At 36.0% G+C, this 15,209-nt stretch overlaps 1 protein-coding gene across 1 annotated transcript in view; it reads right to left on the bottom strand.

The window, feature by feature from the left end:
• Positions 1–4,582: 4,582 nt before the first annotated feature.
• The window catches only part of LOC150077232 (uncharacterized), a 47,403-nt gene continuing 36,776 nt past the window's right edge, over positions 4,583–15,209 (bottom strand). The window contains exon 2 of the mRNA XM_090385824.1: positions 4,583–8,867. Coding sequence (XP_090241950.1) covers positions 4,583–8,863 — 4,281 coding nt within the window. The 5' untranslated portion in view covers positions 8,864–8,867. The remainder of the gene's footprint in view (positions 8,868–15,209) is intronic.

Raw genomic sequence — 15,209 nt, 5'->3', positions numbered from 1 at the left:
TCAGATTACCTCGCCGGTGCCTAGTCTACAAACACTAATTTGCAAAACTTAAGCCTTTCTTCGTAAGAGCAAGCTTTGTTCCATTCACTAATCTTGTTGCCCTTCTCTGTACTCGTTCCAGCATCTCTACATCCTTCTTGAAATGAGGCCTCCAGACCTGTATACAGCACTCTAGGTGTGGCCTGACCATTGCCTTATACAAGGGAATAATCACCTCCTTATCCCTGCTACAAAAATTCCTATATATCATCGACAATACACCATGAGCTACTTTTGCAGCCCATCTGCACTGCTCAGAGAACTTCATATCTGCCTGCACAACCACCCCCAGGTCCCTTTCATTCTCTACCACTGTCAGTGTAGTACCACAGAGTTGATACGTTGCTCTGGGGTTGCTGTTTCCCATATGTAGTACTTTATATTTGTCAATGTTAAACTTCATTTGCCACCTCTCAGCCCACTTGCTCAACCTTTCCAGATCCTGCTGCAGCAGCATAGTGTCAGTAGTGTCCTTGACAACCCTGCCAACCTTCGTATCGTCTGCAAACTTGGACATTAAGCTTGATATACCATCATCAATATCATTTATAAATACAGAAAACAATAATGGACCCAATACTGAACCCTGAGGGACTTCACTAATAACATTAGTCCACGATGAGCAGTGTCCATTGATTACCACTCTCTGTCTTCTCCCCATCAACCACTCCTTTATCCATAGCAGCAATTTGCCTCCAATGCCACACTGCTCCAATTTGTGCAGCAGTCTTCCCTGTGCAACAGTATCAAAAGCCTTTCTAAGATCCAAGTATATAATATCAAAGTTATTCCCTGCATCCAGTTCTTTTGTGACTGCATCATAGTATCCAATCAATTTGGTCAGGCAAGACTTCCCCTTAACAAAACCATGCTGTGTCCGAGCTATAACTGAAGTCTTGTCTAGATGATCCTGCAGTGCTTCTTTAACCAGTGCCTCCATTAATTTTCCGGGAACAGAAGTTAAACTCACAGGTCTATAATTACTTGTAGTAGTAGTAGTAGCAGTAGCATTTGATGCAAGAAAGCAAGTGTATGAGCTTATGCAACATCAGCCAAAAAAAAAAAAAAAAAAAAAATCACACCATTCCCTCCAAATGCCTGTCCAGTTCCTCCTTAAATTTATTCAACCTATCAACTTCCACAACGACAGATGGAAGTTTGTTCCAGCAATTAACCACCCGCTGGCTAAATGCAAATTTCTGCACATCTATTCTACATCTGTCCTTTCTTAATTTGAATTTATGCCCCCTTAGGTTCGTAATCTGAACAAGTGGAAGGATCCCATCAGAATTCAGCATGCTCAACCCATTCAAGGCCTTATATACCTTAATCAGATCACCGCGCAGGTGCCTAGTCTCCAGCCACTGCAATTTGCAGAACTTAAGCCTCTCTTGGTAAGAGGATCCCTTCATTCCCCTCACCAATCTTGTTGCCCTTCTCTGTACCAGCTCAAGTAAATCTACATCCTTCCCAAAATGAGGCCTCCAGACCTGTACGCAGTACTCAAGGCGTGGCCTGACCATTGCCTTATACAGAGGGACAATCACCTCCTTTTCCCTGCTAGCAAAATTCCTATATATCATTGACAAAACCCCATGACCTGCCCTGGCCACCTGTCTGCACTGCTCAGAAAACTTCATATCTGACTGCACAATATTACTCCCAGGTCTTTTTCATTTTCTACCACCTTAAGTGTAGTACCACACAGTTGGTATGTTTCTCTGGGGTTACTTCTACCCATATGCAGTACTTTGCATTTGTCAAGGTTAAACTTCAGTTGCCACTTCTTAGCCCATCTGCTCAAATTTTCTAGATCCTGTTGCAGTAGCACACTGCCATTACTGTCATTAACAACCCTGCCAAACTTTGTATCATCTACAAACTTTGACATTAAGCCTGATATACCTTCATCAATATCATTGATAAATGCACAAAACAACAGTGGACCTAACACCGAACCCTGTGGGACTCCACTAATAACATTAGTCCAAGAAGAGCAGCACCCATTGATTACCACCCTCTGTCTTCTCCCACTTAACCATCCTTTTATCCATTGTAGCAACTTACCCTTAATACCATTCTGCTCCAATTTGTACAATAGTCTTCCATGCGCAACAGTATCAAAAGCTTTCCTGAAAACCAAATATATGATATCAAAATTATTTTTTGCATCCAGTTCCTTTGTAACCACATCATATCCTATCAAATTTGTCAGACAAGACTTTCCCTTAACAAACCCATGCTGTGTCTGAATTATTGCTGCAGTCTTGTCTAGATGATCCTGCAATGCATCTTTAACCAGTGACTCCATTATTTTACCCGGAACAGAAGTTAAACTAACTGGTCTGTAATTACTCATGTCACCCTTCGATCTCCCTTTGTGAATTGGGGATACATTTGCACATCTCCAGTCCGTGGGAACCTCCCCTGAATCCAAGGACGCTCTCATAATTATGACTTAGGGTTTGCTTAGTTACTTTGCCGCCTCCTTTAATATAACTGGATAGAGCCCATCCATCCCAGGTGCTTTTCTTATGTTTAACTTCAACAATTTCTCCTCCACTTTGCTTTCAGTTATTCCAAAATCATTAAAAAAGTATCATTAAAAAATCATCAAAACCATTCAAAAAGGTAACTCAAGATAAACACTAATAACTATTTCTGCTAGACTATGACTGATGGGAAAGTTATCTAATAATCATAGAACTATACAGAAATACTGGATATGTAAAATTCGGGCATGGAGGAGGGTGGAGAACTTGCAAGCTTTGCCAACTTTACTGATTTATGGAAATACTTCAAAAATTTGATCAGTAGGATGAGGGAAATTGCATTCATCAGGAAAAAAATACAATTATTAATATTTTTTAAAAGTTTTTGTATTAATGAGATTATACTGAAAATACTTTAAAATATCCCATGCATCCAGATCGCAAAATATAATGATGAACTCACTGAAATTCAGTATCAAACAGCAAATGCAAGAAACATTTTTATCATAACATTATATCTTTAAAAAAAAATCTATAAGGTGTTTGTTTTATTGGGAAACATCACTATAAAAAGCAATATAATGCTTAGCAGGCAGCATGCAAATAAACATGCTTCCCATTTAGCAGCACTTGATGTTTTTTCCCCTCTCCTTTTTTAACGTATGCAAATCATTTCACTGTCATTTTGCATATCTTACATTAAAGTTTACTTACCTTTATTGAAAGTGGTGGAATTGGCTCTCTTGCATTTTTAATAGCTTGGAGGATGCTGACACCTGCGTGAATTCTTCACATATGATTAAAAATCATGTTGAGAAATACAGGAGAAGAGCACTAATATGTGTCTAGTACTGCATTTGGAAGATAAAAAGATTGATTAAGGAACAAGAGGTGACCCTTTCAATACTACCTTTAAAGTAAGACAAGAGAAATGAAGCCAAAAAGTAGAGACAAAGGCAAAACACCATGTATTCACAGGCATCAACAAGTGGAAGCATGTTTGTATGCATATCATTTGCTGAGTTTTATGTAGGATTCCACAATAAAATGTTTGCTGTTTAATAAGGGTTTCTGGTGTAATTAGTGTGAAAACAAAAATTATTTTCAAAGTTTAAGAGTAAAATTTATGCATAGAGGAGTATGATAGTTGACTATGTAAGCAATCACACTGACAGTATAAAGTGATATTTTTTAAAAAATCAAAAGAAATCTAAGTTGGTAAATTTACCCTCTGTAAATATTATTTACATTTTTTCTTATATAATCAAATCTTACTAACTGTATTAAACAATAAAAGTTTATTTAGGAAACAAGCTATGTGATTAAAAAAAAAACAACAAAAAAACTTTGGCCAATTCATTCATAAACACGAAAACCAAAACATAATCATAAATATGTTTTAGATATTCATGCAATAACTTTATTGCATGACTAGCTTCAGACCAGCTTTTTAGCTTTATTATAAAGTTATAGGACACATATTGAAGGCTTCTTTCTTTGAAGGGTTTTTCTGAATGATTTGATGAATCCAAAAAATGATGGGAAGTGGGGAGCAACCTTCCTGATGAATGAAACCTCATAGTAAATAAACAGTTAAAATTTCTCCATACTTTTAAAACATCTACTGACAAGAATGTACCTGTAATCTAAAAAATACATTTAAAAACTGCTAGAAATGTGAAGTTCCCATTAACTGATACACCTTCCTTCAGCAGGGAAAAAAAAAAAAACAACAACAACAACAACAACAACAACAACGAAGAGAAAGTTCTTTTGTGAAAAAAAAATTCTTATATGTTCTTTATAATTTGAAAACTGTACATACCAGCTGCTCACATACAGATATATGTCATAATTTGATAACTTGAGAAACAGTATATAAAACTCCAACTCTCCAACAATTATTTTAATGTAGTTATTGTACATAGCATTTCAGTTTAGAATCATGTGCTCTCAGTGTTCTTTCACGTGTAACATCTTACAGAGAAAGCATTCTAAGTTATCATAATTACATCACCGATACGTTATTCTTCTGCTGCCTCAGTAATTTTTTATGTGCTGCTTTCAATAGTCTGTTTATTCAAAGATGCACTACACATCCCTAACACTTCAACAACTACATCATCTACTAACTTGTTCTCACCACTAACCTCATCCATGATGTGGTCTTTAATGCAAATTTCTAAAAGGAGCTTAATATTTTTCCTTAAACACTCTAACTCAGTTAATCCACTTTGATGGAACATAGGTTGTTGGCCCATATGTTGCAGGACATCTTGCAAAACTAGGTCTATTACTTTTTGACCCCATCCCAGTTGTGTCATCAGTTCAGGATCAGCAACTAGGAGATATAATAAATGAGAGAAGTTTTCTCTCAGAACCTCTAAAACATCTGGACAAGTGGTATCTCTTGTTACCATTCCAAAGTTATGTTCTTTGGTCAAAGGTTCTTTAGATATTTCACTTAATGGAGAGTAGGTGTAACATTCTTCGCCATCATCAATATTATTATCATGACTGTTCTTATCCAATTCGGGGAAAAAACCGGATACCATAAACTTTTTCTTCACTTCCAAATTTTTTTCAGTACTGCACTGTTCCTTTCTGTCAGTGATTTCTTCACCAATTTCAGTGGCTTCATTCCTGCTTGATGACCTTGGGCACGTTTTGGGCTCAACAATAATTTTTTCTTGCTGATTAAAATTAACACAGCGGGTGACTAGATGTGCATTGAAACTGTGACAGTCAGTAAACACCATTCTGCACTGGGTACATGATAAGCTGGTTTCACTGTAGTGTCTATCCAGTTGATGGGTATCAGGATTAATCAGAGAATGCTTTTCAAGTTCATGTGATTTCTGAAGTGCTGCAGAGCCCTGATCAAGGGTCAAATGGTCAGGGTTATCCTCCAAAGTTTTATGATTATATGATCTCATTTCTTTTTCCAAGGAAGTTTCAGATGACTGACTATGGGTTTTATAATCCAAGTCAGAAGCACATTTATTGTCTTCATTCTGAAATTTACTTTCAAAAGCAGCAAACTGATGCTGTTTTAAGCAGCTTTTTTCATGCTCGTGGCAAAATATTTCATTAACAAAAGACTGAGTACAATATTTACATTCAATATGTTCTGATAGCAAACCATTACCATAACCTCCTCTTTCAGAGTTATTCACTTTACGACAACTCTTTTCATGCCAGCCCAAATCATCTTGGGAGTGAAACTCCAAGGAACAGTGTCGACAGTGGAACCTGTCACTTAATTCCCTTCCTTTACAAAACCTAGTTTTGTGAATATTATAACTTCTTTTTGCTGGAAAAGTCATACCACATTCTGTACATGAAAACTGTGCTCTACAATAACGACGAACATGAGATGTATAGTGCTGCTTTGTTGTAAAGTGCAAGTTGCATTTTTCACATGTTTTTTTAAAGGTTTCCTGTTCATTTTCTACTGAAGATGGTCTCTCATAATTTGAGGTTTTACTTATGCTCTTCTTTGCTACATGGATAATGGATTCTTCTTCTTTAGCAAGGTCAGGTATATCATTTTCTATTTTTGCTTCACAAGTAGAAATAATGTTCTCTTCGGCATTATGTACATCTATTGGAGGAAATACAGGAGGAATTTTATTTGCACGAAGATGCCAAACAAGATGTGCCTGGGCTCTGTTTTGATGGGTAAAAGATTTGGAACAAATCTCACATTTATATAAAATACCCTCATCAGTTTTAGTAGTATCTACTTTATTAGTGTTAAAATGATTTAAGCGATGGGGTAAAAAATCTGTCACACTGGTAAATGATTGATTACATACAGAGCAAACAAATGGCACAATATGTGTAACAGGGATATCAAGGTTACTTATAGTTCCTTTTTGCTGGAATAAATTAGTTCGATGAAGCTTAGATCTACAGTGCCGATGAACAGCAGACATTTTAGTGAAAGTGTTTATGTTACACAGGGTACAAGAATAAAGGCCTCTTCCTGATTCATCATTTATTTTCTTAATATAACTTTCAAGATATGGATGTATATTATTATGGCTTGGGTGTTTCTCCTGAATTACATTTCCCTTATCAGTACATTTTACTTTTTTTGAAATCTTTTTCTTATTTGTCTCAATCTTTAGTTCTTCTATTAAATTGTCCTGGGGAATATTTTTATGCTTTTTATTGATATGACGGGTTGCTTTCACTAAATTCTGAAAATTAATCTTGCATATAGTACACTGAAATACTGTTTTATGCTTATGTGCACGTTGCACATGACCTTTATGGCTGATTAAGTTATCAAATTCTTGAAAACATTGTTCACACTTAAATTTATTTTCAGGTAGCATTTTTTCTTCCTCTGTTTTTATACTGAGACTCTTTTGTTCTGGTAATTTCTCAGCAGTTTTATCTGGTTGTATTGAATAAATGTCATCAGGCGTAGGTGTATTCAAATTGATATCAGTGTTATATACCTTCTTTTTTTTGTTTAGATGTTTAACGGTAGCTTTTGGTGTAGCAGTTGCAGATATGTCTTCATTGAATGATTTATTTTCTAGTGCTTCGGAATCACGATCCGCATGATTTACTGCAATATGAGCTAATTTCTGAATTTTTGATACAAATTTTCTACTACAAAACTCACAAGTTGTTTCTTCTATAAATTTTTTCACCTCAAGTGGATGTTCATTTTCATGCTGGTTTATATGTCTGTTTCTTCTACCAACATATAAAAATTTTCTATTGCAAAAGGGACAATAACACTCTTGAATTCTACTCTTGATTGGCTTTCCATGTTTGTTTTCTCTCTGATGGCATAAAAACAAGTACATAGAATCAAACATACAAGAACATACAGAACAACTCACAGGCCCTGTATGCAAATCAGATATATCATGTTTCTTAAAATGATTTTTCCAGTCAACTGTAGTTGTGAAAATCTTATTACAAACACTACATGGAATATTTTCACTAGATTCATTAGTTTGCCCATTATCAGTAAGTGATGCAGTTAGTTTACGATATTTGTTTACAATCTTTCTATCAACATTTTTATAACTAACAGTTTTCTGAGTTGTCAGCTGATAATTACTCTGTTTTTCTATTTTTCCAGAAGAATTTTCCTCCATAATATCTGAGCTTTCCTTTCCATTATCACAAATCGGGTTAACTGGTGAAACAATTTTGTTTTCAGAATGGTCATCCATAATAGCTTTTGGTGTACAAGGAAATTTACGTTTGAGATGTTCTCTCAAGCTATGCGGCGATGCAAGCATTTTACCACATTTCTGGCATTCAGTTTTTCTAACTTTCTTAATAAACAATACAGGCAATTTACCTTCAGGAACTTTGTTTTTCAGGGACTGAATTTTTTTATGTTTTTTCTTTTGTTTTAATGAGGATCCTGTGCTTTCATTTTCTTCAGAAAGTAATGACTTGGCAGGGTGTTTCTTGCACACCTGTAAACATTCAGTAAGCTTCCCAGCCTTTTTGGATGTCTGCTTTGGCTGCTGACAGCTTTCAATTTCACTATTTTCATGTAACTGAATTTTTTCAACATCTTTATTTTCTGGATTATGTTTTATTCTTTTTTCTCTTTTAGCTACAAGCTCCATCTGATGTACTCGTATACATGAAGTTTTACGGCTTTCATGAGAAATCAAATTGTGAACAGTGTTAAATATTTTACCACATTTTTCACAAGTATATGGTTTTTGACGACAAAGGCCCTTCTTACTTTTGTGCATAAGATAACGTACATCAGAACGGAATTTTAAACCACATATTTCACAAAATTTCTTTGGATATTTACGATTCTGTTCATGTAACACCTTAAGTTTACCAGTAACAGATTTATTATGCACAACAGCATTTTCCGTTTTTGGATCAGACCCATCACCAACAACAGGATCAGCTATATGATTATTACTATTTAGTCTTTCTGCAAGCTTTATTTTCCCTGAACCATTCTGGCTTTGCAATGTTCTCCAGCAGATCAGTCGATGTCTTCTAAATGAAATGAGAAAGCGAAATTGCTGACCACAGTAAGAACATACTCTTCTTCGAATATTTCCAGATTGGCATTTTCCACTTTTTTTATGTTTATAATAATTCTGTAATGTGTTAAAAGTAATACCACAGCAATTGTATTGTTTTCCCATTTCACATTTGGCCAATGCTTCCCTTCTTAAGGAACTTTCCAGTATATCATGTCTGTCTAAAATATTCTGTGAATCCTGTTCACTGTTATTCTCTAGGCAATTTCCAGAACTCCAGATTTTTTCACCTTTAGGATCCACAACTGATGATGATTCTGTCATCATTACAGAAGAATTCATTTTCCTGCAAAGAAAGAAAAAAAAGGTGAGACAATTGTGAGATTAAAATTTTTTTTTACTATCTAATTTAACTTTTCAGTTAAAGCTAGAAACAAATGTATTCAATGCAATATCTCTGATTCATATCATAAAATGAATATAATAATATAATAGCTTTTCTGGTTAAAACAAAAATTATAACTCTTTGAATTGTTTAGCTTTTGTCCATAATGGAGCATTCCATGAAAATTCACTAAGTGGGTAGAGCCGGTCAATTTTCAGTTTTCGTGAAATATATTCATAAAATATGTTGAAAAATAGTAATCCCCCCACCATGACCTTTGATGTTCTAGAGGTCACTTGCTTCTGCAAAAAACAGGTGTTGCAAACTTTGATGTTTTTGGCAATATCTTTTGAACCATGAAAAATACTGAAATGATTCCAAAGGAGTCACTTTAGTTACCATGTGTTTTTTCTCAGTGGTTATGCCCCCACCCCACTTTAAGAAAAGTTATTGCACTATACCTGACAAGTGTTTGGCTTTCATTTTTATTTCTGAAAACAGATTTTGAATTGTTTGAAGTATACCAATATTTGAACTTTCAATAATGGACCTTTCAATATTAAAATACTTTTCAAAAATATTTCAATAACTGCATTAATTCTTATTTTTAAATTCAAAAAATGTTATGGTTTTTTAAATGTTATTTTCAATTAAACAAAACTTTTATTAATTTTTTAAAAATAAACAAGAAACTTTATAAACATAAAATATAAAAACAGTAATAGTATCTCACATTTTGAAGTTTATAAAAGTGAAAACCACACAAGGTTCCGAAAAATTATGGATGTGCACTTATTTCTGTTTATACAATACTTTGGAAATTACACATGTACATATATTTCTGCTGATATATTATACATAATATAAGTTAAAAAAAAACAAACAAATAAATAAAAAAAAAAAATATATATATATGTAATAATTTTATATTTTCTATACTAACACCTGTGAGATGCAACGTGCCTACTAAACAAAAAAGTTGCAAAAGTGGTTGCACTACACCTGACAGGTCATTTTTTTCCACACTACGAAAACCACAAAATTTTACTACAAAAACTACCAACCCTAGTAAAACTATGACTATATTTAGGAAGATAGAAAAGGTTTCAGTCATTAACCTTGAATCAAAAAATTTTTGGGCAAAGATTCTTTTTCTGCCACACCTGTCAGATGTAGCATGGCTGCCCGGGGTTAATGAAATTCTCTTGCTTCTTATAATGGACTGGATACATTTGTCTCATACACAACATAATATACAGTTGAAGCTCTTTACAGTGACCCTCTTTTTAAAGTCCCAACATGTTATAACGTCCTATGTGGTTGGTCCCAGCCAATTTCTCATTAACCTAATGCTATTTTACATTCAGTATAACAACCTTTAAAATAAAAGGATTTCTCTATAATGACCATAAATTTTCACCTCTTAATCTGAATTTTAACTTTTTTATTACAATATTCGTGTTTAAAAATGACAGACCACTTAAAATATATTGAAGTAATTGCAGTCTGACTGTGAGAAATCATTTATTGATTTCCCATGCTCTTCGCTCGCAGTGCGGTAATGAAATGAACATCAGCTAGAAGTTCATTTCATTGGTTAGAGTGTGTTTATTAGTACGGCTCCAAGAAAGTGGATAGCTTTGCCAATTGCGGATAAAATTAGGATTTTGCAAGCTATAGATAATATGTGCATTCTAAGACACATTGCCAAACAGTTCAGCCTTCCTAAGAGTACCCAGTGTTCAATAATCTGAAAGTTCGGGAAAAGATTGAAAGCTTAGAGAAATCTGCTGCATCAGGTAGGATTTAAGCACAAAAGGGAAAGTATCTGGAGCTTGAAAAGGTACTTTGGGAATGGATAATGATGATGTGTGCAGAAAACATTCCTGTAGATGGTAATCTTTTAAAAGCTAATGCTGAATCGTTTGTGCATTGAATGGATACTGAAGAATTTAAAAGTCCAGATAGATGGTTCCAGAAATTTAAGACAATGCTATTAAACAAAATTGTGCTATGTCTTGAAAGCAAAAGTCAATGCAAAATTGACATCCTGCAGGCAATGTATTTATGTGTTTCACCATGGGAGGAAGTTGATGAAAAAGTGATTGCCAACTGCTTCAAACATGCTGGATTTACCACTTTGAACGATGCAATGTGTGAAGTTTCACATGCTTCTTCTTCTATTAATTGAGAAGAACAGTCCAATTATAAGGAAGAAATAATTGAGTGTGCACATCATCACCTAAAGTTACAGGAAAACTTAAGCTTCAAAGATTACGTAGAAATTGAATGTTTTAGGATATGCAGAATGAAGAGGAACTCATTGCAGAGGTAATGGAATCTTCTGAAATTTGTAGTGATGAAAATGAGAACAAGAAGTTTCAATGAAAGATGCTCATCAAGGATTAGAACTTGTACGTTGATTTTTTCAAGAGCAGCCTAACTGCGAAACTGAAACTGTGCACCTTCATAATTCTCTTTTAAAACATGCTCTACCATTGAAATAGCATGTTTTGACAGATTATTTTAAAGTATTAAAAACAATTCTCTTGTTAGGCCTTGATAGGTACGTAGCTTATATAGTGCAATTTACAATTTAATTGTAACCTTACTGCCCTCTATAATCATAATTTTCTTGTTTAATACTGTAGTACATATTATAAATACGATTATACTACAGTCAGTTCTGCTATAACGCAGTACATGTGTTTCCTAAAAATCTCCTATGGTGCAACGTATATATCTTGAACTGATAGCGTATGGTATAACGTAAAACTAGATAACGTAATATGAAGCACTGTACAGGAATGTTAGCTTAGTATAGTATTATCAATTAATCAAAAATATTTATTAATCTTATTAAATTCCACTGTTAATTAAATTGTATTTAAATGGAAATCATGACCCAAACAAGAGCTGCGAAGCAAAGACCACAGACTAGCGAGAGCGCTGTGACTCGAGGGAGGAATGAATGGGGCGATTCTCTGATGCACCAGTCTCAAAAAATGAGCGAAATGTGAAATATTTGCTGAACTTTCTAGATGCCTAGAGTGTCAAGAAATTAGGTGCCAACTAGGCGTTCTGATGGGCGACTATGACAGCTTGAGGTGTAAGGCCCTCGAAGCAATTAATGAGGGCCCATCAAGCTCTCAGCTGCCCAGCTCAACGGTAGAGCTGATTCCTATGTATCAGGTAGCACACATACAATCTCCAAGACAGAATGTGTTGGTCCCAAAGGAACTAGTTATTGTTGGTGACTATTGTCAGGGAGATGGGGTATATAGTATGCAAGAAGGATAGGTGGAACCGGACCAGGGTATATCCTGCAGGGAAAAAAGTTGATGACGTTGAAGTAAAAAAAAAGTAAACTGCAGCCATTATCAACCCACTGCAGGGTGGAAGCCTCCTCAACAATTCATGGTGAGGGAAATGGACCATAATCTGCCACAGTGGTCCAGTGCGGGTTGGCAGATTGACCATATTTAGCAGTCAGGAGCTTGAACCCAGGTCTATTCAAAGAGCATGTGCTACTGCACTCCCACTCCTGACCACTTGGCTACGGAGACGTTGTAGAGCAGATATCATCTTTTAAGGGCACAAAAGGTGATATTGTTGTACACATTGGAACTAATGACATTAAGAGTAAGAGATCTATAGATTTACTCAACAAGTACAGGTCAATTATGAAAAAAAGTCACATGTAAGGGTTGAATGTGAAAGTGTCTGCAATTCTGCCCAGACAGAATAGGGGGCAGTATATGAAGAGAGCCTTGTCGATCAATTCAGCCCCGGAGAGACTGTGCAAGGCTCAAAGGGGTAGAATTTTTTTTCAGCATGGTCTGTGCTTGTTGACAGGAGAGACTGCTTCTGCAGGGCTGGGGTACACTGAAATAGAAAGGGTGCAGAATATTTCCTGATGCTATCGAGGCAGTGTTAGGTGGGTCGGAAAACTGCTAGCTTGGGAGGGGGATACAGAGACTAAAAGTTTAACGGTGGCCGCAGGCAGAGGAAAAGGTGATTCTTGCACTGCTTCTATTAGAATGACCAGCAGCATGGAAAGCAAGGCAATAGAGATTTCCAGGACTGTTGGGAGTCATAGAGGAACAAATAAATACATGGGCTGTTAGGGTAACTAAGAGTAGAAACAGGTGCATGTATACTTGCATGTACACCAATGCTAGGAGTATAGTTAATAAATTTGATGAGCTTGAAGTGCTAGTCAAAACATCAAAGGCAGATACTGTTGGGATATCAGAGACATGGTGTCACACAGATATAAGCAGTGCAGAATTAAAATTTGGGGAGTACAATATGTACAGAAAGGATAGATAGAACAGGAAGGGAGGAGGGGGTTATGCTGTTAGTTAAGAAACACATAAAATCTAAGGAACTGCATCTATCCAATTGATGTAAGTGGACAATGAAATGTTGAGTATGTTTGGTGTGACATAAGCACTGGGAAAGGAAAAACGAGAGTAGGTGTGTGTTACAGGCCTAATGAATCTGATGAGTATAATGAGCAATTGTGCAAAGAAATAGAGTGGGCCAGTAAATCAGAATGTCTTATAATGGGAGATTTTAACTTTCCAGATATTGACTGGAACTTGTGGTTTGGTCACTCGCACACTAGCAAGGCTTTTGTGGATTTATTGGATGACTGTTTGGTACAGCAGCACGTTTGAGAGGTAACCAGAGGGAGTAATACTCTTGATCTGATTATCAGCACTGATTACTCATGCATTAAGAATTTGCAGATAAAGGGCCACTGGGTGACAGTGATCACAAGGTACTGATACGGGAATTATTTAAAGATGTAACCACCATCAAGGCTAAAGGGAAGGGCTTTTGCTTTCGTAAAGGTGACTACAGCGGTAGCAGAAAGTTTTTAAATTCTCTACAGTGGGATCAACTGATGTATTACCAATGTTGAATTCTAAATGGGAAGCCTTCGGGGATTTAATCTTGGAGGCTACTAGGCTTTTCATTCTAACTAAGAAATGCTGTTCAAGGTTCGGCCCTAAATGGATGTCAGATGAATTAATGAGGCTCGTGGAAGAGAAGAAAAATGTATGGGATGCATATAAATTATCAGGTGACAGAAGCCCATGGCAGATTTAAACTTGTCAGTAATCAAGTCACAATGGAGGTTGGGCCGACAAAGGCAGATTATGAGAAATCTTTGGCAAAGGATGCAAAGAAAAACAGCAAAGAAAACAGCAATGTAAATTCTAGAAGGAAGGGAATGAATCAGATTGGACCACTTAACATAGATGGGTTGACTATTGATGATCCTGCTCAAGTAGCTGGTAAACTGAATGAGTATTTTGCATCTACATTCACACATGAGGAGTTATTCAATGACGGGAGTACCAGAAGTTTATCAAACTCTAATAGGGAGCTAAGTGATTTTGTAATAACTGAGAGCAAAGTGGAGGAGAAATTGTTGAAGTTAAACATAAGGAAGGCACCTGGGGTGGATGGGATCTATCCAGTTATATTAAAGGAGGCAGCAAAGGAAGTAACCAAACCCTTAGCCATAACTATGAGAGCTTCCTTGAACTCAGGGGAGGTCCCCATGGACTGGAGGTGTGCAAATGTATCACCAACTACTCCAAAGGGGGTTCAAAAGGTGACAAAAGTGACTATAGACCTGTGTAACTTGTGTTCCACAGAAAATAATGGAGCCATTGGTTAAAGAAGCATTGCAAGATCATCTAGACAAGACTGCAGTAATAGTGAAGACACAGCATGGGTTTGTTAAAGGGAGGTCTTGTCTGATCAATTTGCTTGGATACTATGTGGTCACAAACGAACTGAATGTCTAAAATAATTTTGATATCATATACTTGAATTTCAGGAAAGCTTTTGATACTGTTGCAAATGGAAGACTGCTGTACAAATTGGAGAGGTATGGCATTAAGGGTAAGTTTCTACCATGGATAAAGGGATGGTTGAGTGGGAGATGACAGAGTGGTAATCAATAGATACCTCTTCGTGGACAAATGTTATTAGTGGAGTTCCCCAGGGTTCGGTGCTGGGCCCATTGTTGTTTTGTGTATTCATCAATGATATTGATGAAAAGTATATCAAGCTTAATATCCAAGTTTGCAGATGATACAAAGGTAGGCAGGGTTGTTAACAACAGTAAACAAAGTATGCTACTCCAACTGGATCTAGATAACTTAGGGAGATGGACTGAGAAGTGGCAACTGAAGTTTAACATTGACAAATGCAAAGTACTGCATATGGGTAGGATGACCTGCGGTTAATTGTGCAGTCAAATATGAAGTTTTCTGAGCAGTG

The sequence above is a fragment of the Mastigoproctus giganteus genome, chromosome 12 (genome assembly GCF_048544385.1).
Source record: "Mastigoproctus giganteus isolate SK-2022 chromosome 12, ASM4854438v1, whole genome shotgun sequence".
NCBI lineage: Eukaryota > Metazoa > Arthropoda > Arachnida > Uropygi > Thelyphonidae > Mastigoproctus > Mastigoproctus giganteus.
This window is presented reverse-complemented; position numbering and strand designations above follow the sequence as displayed.